A 16,819-nucleotide genomic window follows, 5' to 3' on the forward strand; every position below is an offset into this window, starting at 1 on the left:
AAAATGTTTATTGGACATCAACCATTCTAATGAGGCCATATTACAATCTATGCCAAGAAATTAAATTTTTAAAAACACGCATATTTTTATAAACCAGAAGCAAACAATTAACTAGAGGAGCAAATGGACACATGTACACCATCAGTGAATATAGCTTAGGGCGAGCAATCTATGACATTTCCTTTCCTTACTAAGTTTAAAGTTAATTTTTAAAATGTAAACAAAAACAGAAGCACTACTTCCATGTTCTTAAAAAACACAACTTTAAGACCAAAAAACAGGTGTAGCTAATTAAACAATAAATTTGTCATTTTGTTTTAATTATTTTATTTTCCAATGCTCTCAAAACTCTTGAGAATGGAAAACAAGACACAATGAAGAAAAGTCAAAAGGCTCCAGGCAAACCTAATACCAACACATTCTTTCCGGCCTAAAACATGTTCCCCCTTAAACCCCACATCACTAGCCAGATATAATCATTTCTGGACAAGAGTAATTATTCTAAATTCATGTTCTTCAAAACCATCTGCTCCAGATTCAATCAACAAACATCATCTTGTCCCACACATATGAATCCAACAATTTTATACTCTATGCTGACTAAATCATATTATTTTGGGGACTGCATTTAAGTTGCTTCACTGGAAGCTAACAATTAGACTGATCACAGGACTAATGCTTTTCAGAATTACTTCCTACCCTACAGACATCTAATTATGTGAAAAAGTAACATGAAACATGGCATCTGGATCTCAGATTTGAATTGTAAAAGTTGAATGTAAAATTTCCTCAGGCACAGGAAGACTAAAAACAACTATGACAAAATCTATGTCTCCTTTTTTAAAACATATTTTCTTCTAAATATCCGAACTATAGACAATTTCTCTTTTGTCTGGAATCTTTACTCTCCCGTGTAAGTTTTGACAAGGTGATAAGTATCACTTGATATATCACTGGGAGGGTTCCATTTCTCACTGCTCATTAACAGAAAAGAAATCAAACAAAATACCCTCAAAGAGGGTATTGTGGTTCTTGCTTCATTTATATTTCAAATGTTTGATGTAACGTAAGCTGACTGCAGGAGCCAGGTCTATTCTGAAGCCACTACCACTTTCAAAAGTTGCTTTTAAAAGTAATGGCACCACAGAAGGCACACTGGTATCAAGATACAAATCTTGGGCCACGATTTCACTCACTGTTTGAGCCTGGATAGACTACATAGTCTATCCTCATCTATGAAATAAGGGAATGTACTAAATGATTTCTGAGAAGGTCTAGTTCTAAAACATCAGGATTAATTCACTTCACTAGTTCCAGGTTTAACATTCCTAAAAATATAGGTTTTAGTTTCAAATTTTTAATATCAAATTATTTACTTGTAAAATGCTGAGTTTAAAAAATTGGGGGATGGGGCTGCCTGGGTGGCTCAGTCAGGCATCTTTGCCTCAAGTCATGATCTCATGGCTAATGAGTTTGAGCCCCACACTGGGTTCTGTGCTGACAGCTTGGAGTCTTGGATCCTGCTTTGGATTCTGTGTGTGTCTCTCTCTCTCTGCCCCTCCCCATTCATACTCTCTCTCCTTCAAATATAAACATTAAAAAAGAAAAAAGGTAGTTGAAAAGAGTACAATTCTTCTGCCCAGACAGGTTGAAGATCTATGGCTTGGTGAACCAGAGCAAGGCCCAGATCCGAAAGGAGGAACCAGGAAAATAATGATGGAATATAACCTGATCTGGTTTTGACCTGCGGGGGAAAGGAGGGCACAGATGTGGCAAAGGCAGACAGAAGGCCAACTATTCATCCCTTTTTTATGGAAGATACAAAACTCTAAATAATAACAATAAAATTGAAAAAGCACTATCTCTGTTCCCTCAACTTTCAATCACCCCTCAATTTATTGCAATCTAGCAGCCAGCAATAGGAACCCACTAGAACTATCTTCTAAGGCCACCATGACTTCCCAGGTAAGAAACTAAGCAATTGATGTCACCTTGGTCGGTCTCTAATACCGCTATTCCTGGCTCCACTACTTATTTCCTGTGTGATCTTGGGAAAGTTCTTAACCTCTCTGACCTAAGTCTCCTCACCTATAAAATGAAGATAACTTTTAAGGGGCGCATTGAGTAAAACATGGATTATTACATGTAAGGCACTTCAAACAATGGTTGACTCACTGGATTACTGGTAACTAATACAATGCTATTTCTAATTATTTCCACTCTGAAATCTTCTCTTACCTGAGTCAACACTTTCTTTCAGTTCTCTTCCCATCTCTCTGTAGCCATTCTCCAGTCCCTCCCCTCTCCTCTTTATCATTCTAAAACCTCCCTGATGACTCACAAACACCTAATACACAGTAATTACCTGTTACTCTGTGGTACTCCCTTAGGCATCTTGAGCTCTTCAAGGAGTGAGTCCAGGTCTGTCTAGTTCACTGGGGCAACCCCAGCACCCAGTGCAGTGTCTGGCTCAATAAATAAATAAATGAACTCCACTCAACCTAAGTGATTTCATTCATTTCAATGGCTTCAGTCACTATCTAATTGCTGACAACTCCCAAACCTAACCAAGACTCTCTTCAACTCCAAAACCTGCAATTCAAATCCTACAGCTCAGACAATTTAAGAACAACAAGGGGAGGGGAAATGGAGGACAGAGTGGGCAAGAGAAGATATCACAATAGTCTAGATAAGAGCAATGGAAACAGTTTAAATGTTTTTAAAGCTACAATTCTGAATAAATTTTGAAAATCAAGCTGACAGGGTCTGATAAAGAGTAAAATAAATAAATAACTCTCAGAAATATCTTATTTCGGTAGACTTAGTTTACTTTTATGATTGCTTTAATTAGGAAGAATACCTTTCCTCAAGTTTCCTACTTTTATACTCGTGGCAAGACAGTTAAGAAAACTTTCCACTAGTGAAGTATTTGGTATACATCACTGAGAGCTTAAACAGAATCCAAACTACCACTTGTTTTTCTGAAACAAACCATTCAGCTCCAGTCATTTCAAATAAAAAGGAAAAGTAATATTAAAATATTCAATTCACTGACCAACAATGGAAAAAATCCATCTCATATAAAATCCACAGGATTTATGCAGTAGTTTTTCCTAGCATCACAAATAAAACTATCATTACATTTGATAATTACAAAACAGAAGGGAAAATTCATTGTTTCATGAGATTTTGTGCTGCGTAAGTACCGCTAATTTATCCAGCTACAAAAATAAAGACATTATCCGTTAAAAGATGCATTAATGAGAGTGATGATCCTAATAAATAGTACATCCATTTAATTTTGTTGCTCTACTACTGGCCTGCAGCAGACACACACTGGGCGGGGAGGGGACAGAACTGTGACTCTGCCTATGTACGATATGAAAGCTCCCAAATTCAGCAGGAAATCTGGCAGGGAGGGACCCCAAAACAAGCCCTAACAAACTATCTCTAGTTTCCTTTAAAAAAAATTTTTTTTAATGTTTATTTTGAAAGAGAGACAGAGCACGAGCAGGGGAGGGGGGGAGAGAAAGGGAAACAGAAGCAGAAGCAGGCTCCAGCCTCTGAACTGTCAGCACAGAACCCGAGCAGGGCTCAAACCCAGGAACCATGAGATCATGACCTGAGCTGAAGTCGGATGCTTAACTGACTAAGCCTTCCAAGGAGCCCCTCTAGTTTACATTTCTTATTGATGGGCAAGACATTTACTGATCCAAATTCAGGAAAAATTACTTCTCTCGCAAGGTAAAGGATTCTGCCAGATTCCCCTAACATCTCTTGTATTAGGATAACCAAGAATATTTCATAAAATACCAGTCTGGTCAAAATCCAAATAAGCTTCCTCTACAGAAATGCACATACACACAAAATATGATTTTTTTTAAAAGAGAGAAATTAACACTTAACCAAGGGTCTGTATAAACCATAACTACTGCAGCCAGACCATATTTTTAAACCTCATAAGAACTCTTTAAAAAATATGATACCCCTAGTTAGCAGGCCAAGAAACAATTCAAGAAATTAAATGGGTAGTGTAGCATCTGAACCTATAGGTCACCATAAGCTTTACACAAAATCCTATTACCTCCCTGGACTTAAGTAATACATTTTTGTAGAATTAGTATTTTAATTCTAACTTAGAAAACAACATTGGCAGAACTCAAAAAAATGGCAAAAAACTTTAGAAAAATCCTTTCATAAGAGCTGGACTGTTACATATTTGGTGCATAGTAAATCTTCCATAAATTCCTGTTGAAATAAGCTAGTGAACAGTGGGAGAGGAAGTAACAGAAATAAATACCTCAGAATTCTGGTACAAGACAGATAAAATTTTCCATCTCAGAAAAAGTTACGTTATAGTAATTAGACTCTGTATCATTATGAGACCTACTTAAGTGTAATAATGACAAAATCATTGTTTAAATAAGAGTTTTAATTCTTCCTGTGATGCTATCTTATCAAGGCCCAAATATTTGGTATGAACATGTTGAAATGATATGTAATCAACATGGATGCTAAAGATAAATTCTTAGAATGTGAAGCAAGTACTTCCTTTCACTGTAAACAAAATGACTGAGTCCACTTCTTGAAGAAATCAAGCTCTATTTATATTCACTCTCCTGAAATGGCACAGGCAGCCTTAGAAGGACAAGTTTATAATAAATCCCTATATTTGGAAAACATTGTTGCTAAGCATCTTCTAACATTCAGCAGAGTTTATATAATTCATGGCTCTGCTACATAATTAACATTTCATGTTTTCCAAAAAAGTGTGGTATGATCTATGTTGTTAATTTAAAACATTATAAATTTTGAGGGAATTAATAAAAGGCTATGCAACTAAATAATTAGAAAGGCAGCCTAATCCCAGGAATAATACAAACACAGACATTAAATGTAAGGATGTGTCAGAGTTAAGCTTGTAAACAACTTGTCCACTTGAGATCAAACATTTCAAAATGCAGCTGCTCTTTGCTTAAAAAGGTGAACTACAAAACATTAGGCTTTTGGAAAAGTCACAACATCTCAAACCACACTCTAGCTCAAAAATTAGTTATAAAAAATATATGTAACATTTGAAAATAAGTTTCACACCCAATCCTCAACATTAGACATTATATCTGATCAGATAAAAGATCCAAGTTTTGAAAGCAACACTACTGCAGTATTTCCAACTTTCATATTCATTACAGAGGCAAAGTTAAAAGATATAGAAAATATTTAGTAACACTGGAGTAAGAGATTAGAACAACTGAGATAAGCACATTCTAGAAGATGTACTATCACTCTTACAAACTATGGAATAGGTTACAAACCTTCTATCCTCTGGAAAAGCATACACATCCGTATATGCTATAGACACTTGGATCTTTTGTATTAATATCCCACAAATAATAACCGTTAGATTATAAAAAACAATGGGAAACATAATCCACGTAGGGTATATGAAATTCTGAATCACTTGAATGTATGCTATTATTAGACAACTGTGCACCACGCTTTTATAAAACTGGCAAGGATTCCCTGACTAGAAGGCAGTCCAGGAAGAAAGAGAACCATCAGATAGCCAATGCATAAAAATCTCAATACACAGGTCCACAAATCTTAAGCAAGTAAACATTCTAGGCAAAACATATGTCTGTATTTTTATTTGTATTAACTGATAATTCTTAACTGTTTCCTTAATGGTGTCTTTTCTATCTTTCAGAATGGTCATTTTTAAGTTTTATTCAGAACCATTATACATACCTAAAAGACAAGCTTGGACACTTATTTTCTCCTAGAGTGAGAATTATATGATACAGTTTGGAATAGGATGTTACTATCACATAAAACTCTGGGAAAAACCCAACATCATCAGAGATAGTCAGAGATTTACAGTCTCTAATTTATCCAGTTACTTAACCAGTTACAGAGAATCTCCAAAAATCAGACTGTTAGTGGACCAAGTGGTGCTTCTCAAAGGGTAGCCCTTGGACCCACAGCAATATTACCTACAACTTGATAGAAATGCAAATATTTGGGCCCCACCTGGACCTAATGAACTAGTCGTATGGGGCCCAAAACTGTGTTTTAACAAACTCTACCATGATCCTTACACAGGTTTAATCTGGAGAACCACTGGCCTAAATGACTCAGAATACTTCTCACAGGCAACTGCAAAACTGGCTACTTCAAAATCAGTTGGGAAACATAAATCCTGGCTCCAAGTTCTCTATTTCCTTAATTAAATATGGAGAGGGAATGTGTGTAGCTTCCCAGGTGAATTTGATGCATAATGAGGCTTAAGAACCAATGTCCTAAGTCAGTAGCTTTCAAAATGTGGTCCCCAGGCCAAAAGCATCAGCTGGGAACTTGTGAGAATCCACAGGCACTGGCCAAGACTGAGTCAGAAACTCTGGGAGTGGGGCACACCCAGCAATGTTTTAATAAGTTCTCCAGGCGATGCTCATACATGATGAGATCTGAGGACCTCCGCTCCAAGTGATCCGTCCTGAAGTGGGGACTTAAGAAATGAATGTGAATTTCATGGACAAGAATAAACAGAAAGAGACAGAATTAACTATGTACTCATGAATACATCTCCTAAAGCTAGACTTTCTTACTGTTCTCACAAATCTGTGAAGTTAAAATACCTTACTTCCCAGTTATGCCAGTGGACATTCTCAAGCTGTCCATTTAAGCACAGTACCACTGGTAAACAATGAAAATGCCTCCTGAAAAGCACAGGTTTTAAATAAAATACAAAGTCTGGAGCCACAACCATAGCTAAGAAAGCTTGTCAGTAGGAAGCCAAAAATGGACTGAAATTTTCAAGAAAATAGCAGCCCTTATTTAAGGATTCACAGAACACTTACACCTTGTTTACTGCTACCTATAAAGGTAGCCGTACCCACATGGAGTTGCTTCCTCAGCACAGACAGGGATTTCTCAAATAGAGGAGACGGGGAGAGGAAGCTCACAGGCTTTGTTTCAAAACAGAACTGATTTGGGGCGCCTGAGTGGCTCAGTTGGTTAAGTGACTGACTTAGGCTCAGGTTTGTGAGTTCAAGCCCCATGTCAGGCTCTATGCAGACAGCTCAGAGCCTGGAGCCTGCTTCAGATTCTATGTCTCCCTCTATCTCTCCCCTGCTCATTCTCTGTCTCTGTCTCTCTCTCTCTCTCTCAAAAATAAATATTAAAAAAAAAACTGATTCAACTCTAAGGTTAATAAACATTTTTATTACTCTTCAAGGGGAGTGGGGTGGTACTTAATTCGCATTAAGTCTCCCAGCTTTCACATGCACTTCTCAGATCAAATACTTATTATGTACCAGAAATTATTAATACCTCCAAATATTAAGGTATTATCATGATTCTTTTTTCAAAAACAGTGATTCTAGGGGGCGCCTAGGTGGTTCAGTGGGTTGGGCATCTGACTTCTGTTCAGGTCAAAATCTCACACTTCATGAGTTCAAGCCCCATGTCAGGCTCTATGCTGACAGCTCAGGGGGTGGAGCGTGCTTCAAATTCTGTGTCTCCCTCTCCCCCTGCCCCTCTCTCACTCATGCTCTCTCTCTCTCTCTCTCTCAAAAATAAACATTAAAAAATTTTAAATTAAAACAGTGATTCTAACTTTGTGTATAATTCTAAGGTCAATGTAAAGACTGCAACTGCTTCTATTTGCCCAAGGAAACTACATGTTTAAAAAAAAAAGACCAGTACTAACTTTCCGAGGCAGTCATTTCAAAAGAATAAAACCCATTCAAATTATTCCCAATAACCTCTATAAATTTAGGTAAGATGCAACATTAAGTACTCAATTCTTTTTACTGATAACTAGGAGAGTAGTTTGAATTTATCATACAGCCCCTCTCCCACTCATCTTCTCTCTCTCTTAAAAATAAGTAAACATTAAAATAATTTAAAAAAACCAACAGTGATTCTAACTTTGTGTATAATTCTAAGGTCAATGTAATGATTGCACCTGCTTCTATTTGCCCAAGGAAACTACATGTTTAAAAAAAAAAAAAAACAGTTCTAACTTTCCTAGGCAGTCATTTCAAAAGACTAAAACCCATTCAAATTATTCCCTAATGACCTCTCTTAATTTAGGAAGGATGCAACATTAAGTGCTCAATTCTTTTTATTGATAACCAGGGGAGTAGTTCAAATTTATCATACAATTGAATGTATTCTTCCTATGCTCAATACACACATTGTAATACACGGGAATACCCCTGGGTGTTCAATTTATGGGATACATTTATGCCTATTCTACAGCGCTTGGAGTGTAATTATACTATTTTTAATCCTTACTGAGTTTTAGAGTTGTTTTATCTTTCCTTCTGAGTTGCACTATTAGCCAAATTTATAATTTACTCATGTCAAATCCCTAGTCAGAAATTATAAAATCATTTCAATGAGAAAATGCAGTTAACTTCACTCACAATTGACCTTAGCCTGCCTTGTGTCATTATTTCTAAGAACGCCACAGGAGAAAGCCCCAAGTAATCATTTAAGTTTCAGTTTTTCAAACAGGTACAAGAGAGAAGACAATGAAGGGCAGAAAGTCCAGATGTATGAACAAGTAGCTAATGTGGCCAGGCCACAGTTAGTAACTTGGATATTTCTTTATTTTCCCCCTTCCTTTTTCCAATCCTTCCTATCCTTTCATTTTGTTGTTTTTTTTCTTCCCATTTCTTTCTTGTTCTCCCTTTTACCTAGGGAATGGCCTATTTACAAGGGCACTTAGATACCATCTACCACAACTCCCTCAATCTACAGTTGGGGAAAACTAAGACAGATAAGGCAAAGAACTGGACCGAAGTCTGTCCAATTCTCAAAATCCTTGTTCTACTTTAGAAAAACGCCTTGCAAAAAAATTCTAGTACACTGTTCTTAAACCTTATTCTACCATACAGAGAATGACACTACATAACACAACATACACTAGTATTTCAGAGAGTATACACAAAACCACATATTTTCCCTATACTTTCATTATAACACTAATCTTTTTAAATTTTACTTTCTCATAAACCAAGTCATTATGAGACTGGAGGAAAAAAGATCAATTCAATACTTATAATTTGAAATTACTATTAAGTCACATTAACAGAAGTTAATATTTATTTACTGTTTGTATGTGCCACGTATATCCCACATACATACATATATACATATATATGTACACAGCTTCAGGTTGGAGGCCCCTTTCATCCCACCTTCTGATCCTTTCACAACTTCTTCATTTAAATGTATGAAACCTACATTTCATTTAAATGTAACATCAGATTTCTCAAATCTTCTTGTCATTTCCCTAAGAGTTCTTGGGGATACTCCAGTGTCTATGAAAGCAGGTGGTCCTATTTATATCCAGTACGTAAATTACATTATCACTTTTCCCCTTAATGTCTCAGGACACAACTTAATTTCTGGACTATTCTTACCTGTAAAATAAAAAATTAAGTCAAAAAGCCTTATACTACTCTGACAAAAATGCATGTTTTAGGATTTAATTTTGATGCAGAACCTAGATTTGTAATAAAATGACCTTAAGTTTAAATCCTAGCTCTACCACGTACCTGCTGCAAGACCTCTCCTCAGTCTGATACTTATATGGCAGGGTTGGTGGGAGGCTCAGTTGAAAGAATGTCTATTTACACTCTCCCACCTTCTTGGCCCCTCATTCTGCCTGAAGACTCTGACTTTTTCTTTGAGCTTCTTCTTACATGTGACCTTACATAACCACAGCATTCCTTTCCCCACAGAAGTTACTACACTCTCCAAAGTTTTAGGAGTACATATCTCACTGTGTTAAGTAGTTATTCACAAATCCCTTCCCTTAATCAGAAGGAAAGTGTGTTTCTGGAAAGCAAGAACCCCAGAGCCTTCTAGAGCACATGAATGTATTAGAAAGTCAAAGAATGCCTGATAAAAGATACTGAAGAATGAATCCTCCTCTCGATAGGGAAGTCCAAAGATGCCTACATTGTAATTCAGACTCTTCATTATCACCTAATTGAAGGAAGCAAAGTTATCCACTGATACCTCAGTGTCTTGATCACAAGGGAATTCATTTCCATGACTATTCCCTACCATTTCTTGTGAAGCACAAGAAACTAGATAGAAAGGGATCTGTCCTAGACCATAATGTACCAAAAGAATGTTTAGTTTCCCTCAACTGTGCATCCTCTATCATGGAAATTGTGACAGTGATCAAATAGAACAAAAGCTCATTTTCTTCATCAAAAGTAAGATATTCAAAAACCCCTAAATATCTCTTCCACGTTTTCTTTTTCAACCTGTTTTGTTCTATATTCTCTTCCCTGCACATATTGAGCCAGATTAGGAAGATAAAAGGACTAATGGAAGAGTCTTCAAAGTCTAATACCTTAGATTAACTGTGAATCCATAACTTGGAACTAAAAGTTATCGTATTTCCATACTAAAACTCTAAAATAACTAAAATTCCCACTCAAAAATTCAATTTCTTTCATTACCTAAACTGGCTAAACTTTCTTTAAAACACCTTCTGAAAACATTGGATCAGTCACAAACTAGAATGAGAGAATACAACAAAGGAAAAAATTCCTTCTAAAGTATAAAAGGACCTAGAAACATATGCCCACACAAGAAATGGGAATAATTTTAAAGAACCTAAGTAAGATTACTGGCACACCAGAGATGCTTTGAGGTATATGCCCAGCTTTTCAAGGTTACCAGACAATAAACACATCCTCTTGAGACCAAAAAACAAACAAAAACAAAACAACAATAAAAAACTATTACATATTTTCTCAATAAATTATTCTTTTAATAGCTTATAAAAACTTCCCTCATTTGAATACATTTTACACAGTTAAAATTACTCTGAAAAATTACACAAATGTTAAAAAGGCTTTCAAAGCAACTACAGTTATGCCATGGTGAGGTTCTTAAAGTCAGAGTCAACTGATTAATAACAGCCCTTACACATTTTCAGACTTAAACATCACCATCACATACTGTGAGGCATAGAATTCTTAGGGTTTGCTACATACTTTTTCAGCAATTCAAGAAATACAAAGTTTCTCCATAAGGAAAATTTTGATCCTCCTGTAGGCACTTCTCCCTAATTTTTATAGCACACTATCAATAAATATTGTCATAGGCAAAACTGCCATTAATGCATCTGAAAGTGTGTGTGTACTTAGGAAAAGTGTAAAAGGATGCATGCTATAACAGTGGTTACCTTTAGGAGGTAAGATTAAGCATAATTTTTATTTCTTTTTCATAGCTTTCTGATTTATCTAGTTTTCAATATATATTTTATGATTAGAAATAATAACCTATTTCCATTAAGATATAAGACGTAAATTACCAGTATGTAAATAGCCACCTTTATGAAGCCCATCAGTACAGACCCACAGGAGCAGAGCATCTCACCTGCTTCATTGCACAAGGCTCTCAAGTCCGCTCCAACGTACCCGTGGGCACTACTTGCCAGCTGCAGCAGCTCAGCTTCAGTGAGCAGATGGGGTACGGTTCGCAGAAGTTTCTGGAGGATATCTAGCCGATCCTCAGCATTAGGAACTCCAATCTCAATCTCTTTATCAAACCGTCCAGGTCTTCGAAGTGCAGCATCTAAGGCATGAGGGCGATTTGTGGCCCCAAGGACCAACACTTGTCCTTCACTTCCTTCCTGAAAAAAGGAGAATAAATTTCATAACTTTTAAAAGTAATAAACATATACTGGCTCTATAGGTAGGATGATTCTAACTGTCTGGACTGCTAAGTCCTACACTTTACACTTTCATTTCTCATCCCACATCTTCCTAAGTTCATCCTAAATACTCTCCCACCTAGAGGTTTTCCAATGATTACCTTTCCAACTATAGTAAGTGACTTCTCTCACACTTTTAGCATCTAAACTTCACCATTTTCATGAATAATAAAATGTAATATCCTACCAGATAGTTGTTTTAATTTGTCCTTTCCCTTTGTTCTTTGAAAGCAAAAACTGCTGGGGTGCCTGGGTGGCTGAGCCAGTTAAGCATCCAGATTCGGCTCGCATCATGATCTGATTTATAAATTCGAGCCCCACGTCAGGCTCTGAGCGTCAGGCTCTGAGCGTCAGGCTCTGTGCTGACAGCTCAGAGCCTGAAGCCTGTTTCAGATTCTTGCTCTCTGTCTCCGTTCCTCTTCTACTCATACTCTGTCTCTCTCTCTCTCTCTCAAAAATAAACATTAAAAAAAAAAAAGCAAAGACTATGACCTTCATAGAACAAGACTCTATTTTACAGTTGTCTAAGAAATCTTCTTCACATACAGACTATATGCTTTTTTATTTTGATAAATGTTTAAATTCCTAGAAATATAAACAGCAATGTAATCAATAGCTAAATATCAGCCACACTTGAATACATATGGATTTTTCACATGGGAATGAATTTTTTAAAATGTTTATTTATCTTTGAGAGAAAGAGAAAGAGAATGAGCAAGGGAGGGAGAGAGAGAGGGAGACAGAATCTGAAGCAGGCTCCAGGCTCTAAGCTGTCGGCACAGAGCCCAACACAGGGCTCAAACCTATGAACCATGAGATCGTAATCTGATCCAAAATCGGACGTTTGACCTACTGAGCCACCCAGGTATCCCAGGAATAAAATTTAAAACAACAAATTATAAAAAACATAATGATCAGCAACCTGTGGAAGTTATCCAACATTCTATTCTGATGATCCAAGTGTAATACAAACTTAACTGAAATGTGATTTAAAGTAAGAAAATTCAAACCTGTTCAATTATACTGATGTGCCAACAGAAAATGCATGGATTACAATAAAATCTATGAATTACCAATCTAGGCCCTTCAGCATTTTCACACTAAAACATCAGTGTCAGATGCTTCCAGTCCTGCCCACAGGCCAGAAACCAGTCCACAGCAGACTTATTCCAGCAACAGAGAAAGCAGAATGACACAGTAATTAAGATCCTCCGACACAAAGCCTTCCATCTGATTTCATACTCCTCAAAATTCTTCTAATTGTAATTCAGCTCTCCATACATATTTGCCTTCAAGATGAAAAGATCCATCCATAAACAAAGATATCTGGTTGGCTTAATGATTATATTCTTATTGTAAATAGCCTAACAGGCATCCCAGTTCATGTATGTCTCTTGTGAGTGTTGTTATTGCGAGTCAGTCCTCAGAGCCCTGCACCTCCCACATACTAACATCACTGATTTCTCCAATTTTAAAGACGGAGAACCAAACCTGGGACGTGGTCACTCCTAGCTATTGCACCTAGACTGAGAATGAGGTGGTCATCCAGCCTCCTCCAGGTCTCAACTCTTCTCTAATGTTGCTCTTAAAATTGTAATGCATGTTAGCAAATGATGGAAACTTAAAACCCAACTTTCACATTATTTTCACATGTTCAGTTTTTACCAACAGGTGGTAAAAACCAAAACATTCTAACAGTCCAGTTTTTCAATGTGCAAAAGGAGGACTTGGGACTACATGATTTCTAAAATTTCTTTTGGTTCTAACATTTTAAAACTCTACAAAATGAGTTATTTACAATCCTGCATAAGAAATGTATTCTTCTGGTAAATGGATGTCAGGAGTCTCAGAGAATTTTTCTTCATTCCTTCATTCTACTTCTATGGATCTTCCTATCATAAGCAGCACAGTCTTTATTAATATGCAAGTGAATGCCCTATCAGAGAATCTGGCAACATGGGTAGCTTCTTTATATACCTTGCACAAACAGGGGTGCCTGAGTAGCTCAGTCGGTTAAGCGTCTGACTCTTGTTTTCAGTTCAGGTCATGATCTCATGATCCAAGAGTTCAAGCCCCGCGTCTGGCTCTACTCTGAAAGCATGGAACCTGCGTGGGATTCCTTTCTCTCTCTATCTGACCTCACCAGCTTGCTCTCTCTCCCTTTCTCTCTCAAAAAATAAATAAACACTAAAAAGTTTTTTTCAATTAAAAAAAGATTTAAATGTTGCACAAACATATTTTTCCATTATTTGTTCTTTCCTTTCACGTGTCAAACTTAAAGCCCCAAAAGAATCAATTTGTACATGAGTATTCAAGACTTACTCATGAAATTTCTCAATAAAATCCTCTAAAATCTACCTACATCTTCCTTACTGAAATCTACTTCTGGTTTAAAAGTTACTATCATTTATTATAAAAGAAATCCATCATTGTATATTATTTCATATGCTAGTAAAACAGAGCAGGTGTACTGCCCTAGAGGTCACTAAGATTTCTGCTGAAGAAAATTATTTCCTCTAGTTTTTATGGCTAATATTTTTCCCTATCCTAGAATACCCCAAACTCAGACATATTTGATAGTTTTTGCTACTACGTACATCTTACTAAAAGCCAACCCTTTCCTACAAAGAATCAACACTGGTGCTCTACTTACAGAACCAATACCATCCATCAGCGTTAACAGTGATGCTACCACTCTTTTTTCCACTTCATTCTGAGCCCCTTCTCTTTTGGGACAAAGCGCATCCAGCTCATCAATAAAAATAATTGATGGGTGCCTAAAAACAAACAAGTAAAATGAATTCTTTAATATATTTTTGATTTTTAAATTTGATACATTGCATTCCAATTACAAAACTGAAGCACAGTACTTCTAAATTCTTAACTTTAATGCACATGCAAAAGAATGAAACTTACACCACTCACAAAAATAAATTCAAATATGGATTAAAAATCTAAGTGTGAGACCTGAAACTATAAAATTCCTAGAAGAGAGCACAACAGTAATTTCTTGGACATTGGCCAGAAAAGCATTTTTCTAGATATGTCTCCTGAGACAAGGAAAAAAAAACCTATTGGGAATACATCAAAATAAAAACCTTCTGCACAGCAAACTAAACAATCAACGAAACTAAAAGGCAACCTACTAAATGGGAGAACATATTTGCAATGACATATCCTATAAAGGGTTATTATCCAAAATATGAGAACTGTTACACCTCAACACCCAAAACACAAATAATCCAACTAAAATGGGCAGAAGACATGAACATACAATTCTCCAAAGATATACAGATGGCCAACAAACATATGAAAAGATACTCAACATCAATTATCATCAGGGAAATGCAAATCAAAACCACAAAGAGATATCACCTCCCACTGGTCAGAACTGCTAAAATCAAAAACACAAGAAACAAGAAGTGCTGGTATGGATGTGTAGAAAAAGGAACCTTCATGACTCATGCTGGTGGGAATGCAAACAGGTACAGTCACTGTGGGGTTCCTCAAAAAGTTAAAAATAGAACTACCCTACAATCCAGCAATCACCCTACTGGGTATTTACCAAAATAATACAAAACTACTCATTCAAAGGGTATACACCCCTATATTTATAGCAGCATTATTTACAATTGCCAAATTATGGAAGCAGTCCAAGTGTCCATCAATAAATGAGTGGATAAAGAAGATGTGGTATGAATACACAATGGAATATTATTCTGCCATAAAAAGAATGAAATCCTGTCATTTGCAATGACATGGATGGAGCTACAAAGTATAATACTAAATGAAATAAGTCAGCAAGAGAAAGACAAATACCATATTATTTTACTTATCTGTTGAATTTAAGAAACAAAACAAATGAGCAAAGGCAAAAAAAAAAAAAAAAACAGAAAAAGAGAGACAAACCAAAAGACACACTCTTAAATATAGAGAACAAACTGATGGTTACCAGAGAGATGGGTGAAACACGTGATGGGGATTAAGGAGGACAATTGTCCTGATGAGCAATGGGTGATATATGGACTTGCTGAATCACTATATTGTACACTTGAAACTAATATAACACTGTAAACTATACTGGAATTAAAATAAAAACTTAATTTAAAAAAGGAAATGTAATTCATCAAATTTAGGACTTAATAATATTAAGACAAAGACAACAGGATGTTAAACTGAAAACCTTAGATTAATTGTAGCCCAAATTATTAATTGACCAATATCACATTCTAACAAATCTGAACTTAATAAAAATCAGACTATTGAGTACAGTCTACTGCTCATGAGTCTATACCCAAACAGAAGTTGCCTGCTAATGCCCAATAAATTGTTAGGATTGCAACAATTCAGAAGATGAGGCCAGAGATGTCCCTTAGAGCAGGTGTCAAGTCCAAGGAATAGAAATTCCAATAAACATTAAAAAAAGGCGTGGGGGGAGGGGGAGTGGCGCCTGAGTGGCTCAGTCAGCTGAGTGTCTGACTGTGGCTCAGGTCATGATCTCACTCACAGTTCATGGGTTCAAGCCCGGCATCAGTCTCTGTGCTGACAGCTCAGAGCCTAGAGCCTGCTCCGATTCTGTGTCTCCCTCTCTCTCTGCCCCCTCTCACACTCACAAGCTGTCTCAAAAATAAATAAACATTAAAAAAAGAAAGAAAGAAATTCCAAATGTTCGTATTTTTCTTTTAGCCTATTAAAAAAATAACTCTCAAGATGATCAGCTCTCCCATAAAAAGATGTGAATTATCTCACAATAGAAAGCTTCAACTGTCAGGAACATAACAACAAAAAACATACCACATAATAAGGTATACCACTGTTCTTAAATTTTTAGTATTAGGACATCCGATTACTTATTTCATCTGCTATCTCTGGACAAAAAAAAACTTTAAATATAAAAGTTCTTTTGACGAGAGTAGAATTATGGTAAGTTAATTACCAAAACAGTGGTAGACACACCCTTATTATGAATAACATTATATTAGACCATATTTATAGACCACACTCTTATACTCATTGCAATTTAATAGGTAGCTTAAACTGAGGAATAATCCAATAGAACTGTTTCTAAAGAAA

The 16,819-nt window shown here is 36.3% G+C and overlaps 1 protein-coding gene across 8 annotated transcripts in view; it reads right to left on the reverse strand.

Moving 5' to 3' along the window:
* Window positions 1-16,819, reverse strand: part of SPATA5 (spermatogenesis associated 5) — a 325,548-nt gene that overhangs the window by 295,673 nt on the left and 13,056 nt on the right. For all 8 annotated transcript variants that reach the window (XM_029941225.1, XM_029941230.1, XM_029941224.1 and 5 more), the window contains exons 8-9: window positions 14,400-14,523; window positions 11,410-11,665 (exon numbers count right to left, since the gene is read on the reverse strand). In XM_029941225.1, the coding sequence (XP_029797085.1) occupies window positions 11,410-11,665; window positions 14,400-14,523 (380 nt within the window). The remainder of the gene's footprint in view (window positions 1-11,409; window positions 11,666-14,399; window positions 14,524-16,819) is intronic.

This window comes from Suricata suricatta, chromosome 1 (assembly GCF_006229205.1).
Source record: "Suricata suricatta isolate VVHF042 chromosome 1, meerkat_22Aug2017_6uvM2_HiC, whole genome shotgun sequence".
NCBI lineage: Eukaryota > Metazoa > Chordata > Mammalia > Carnivora > Herpestidae > Suricata > Suricata suricatta.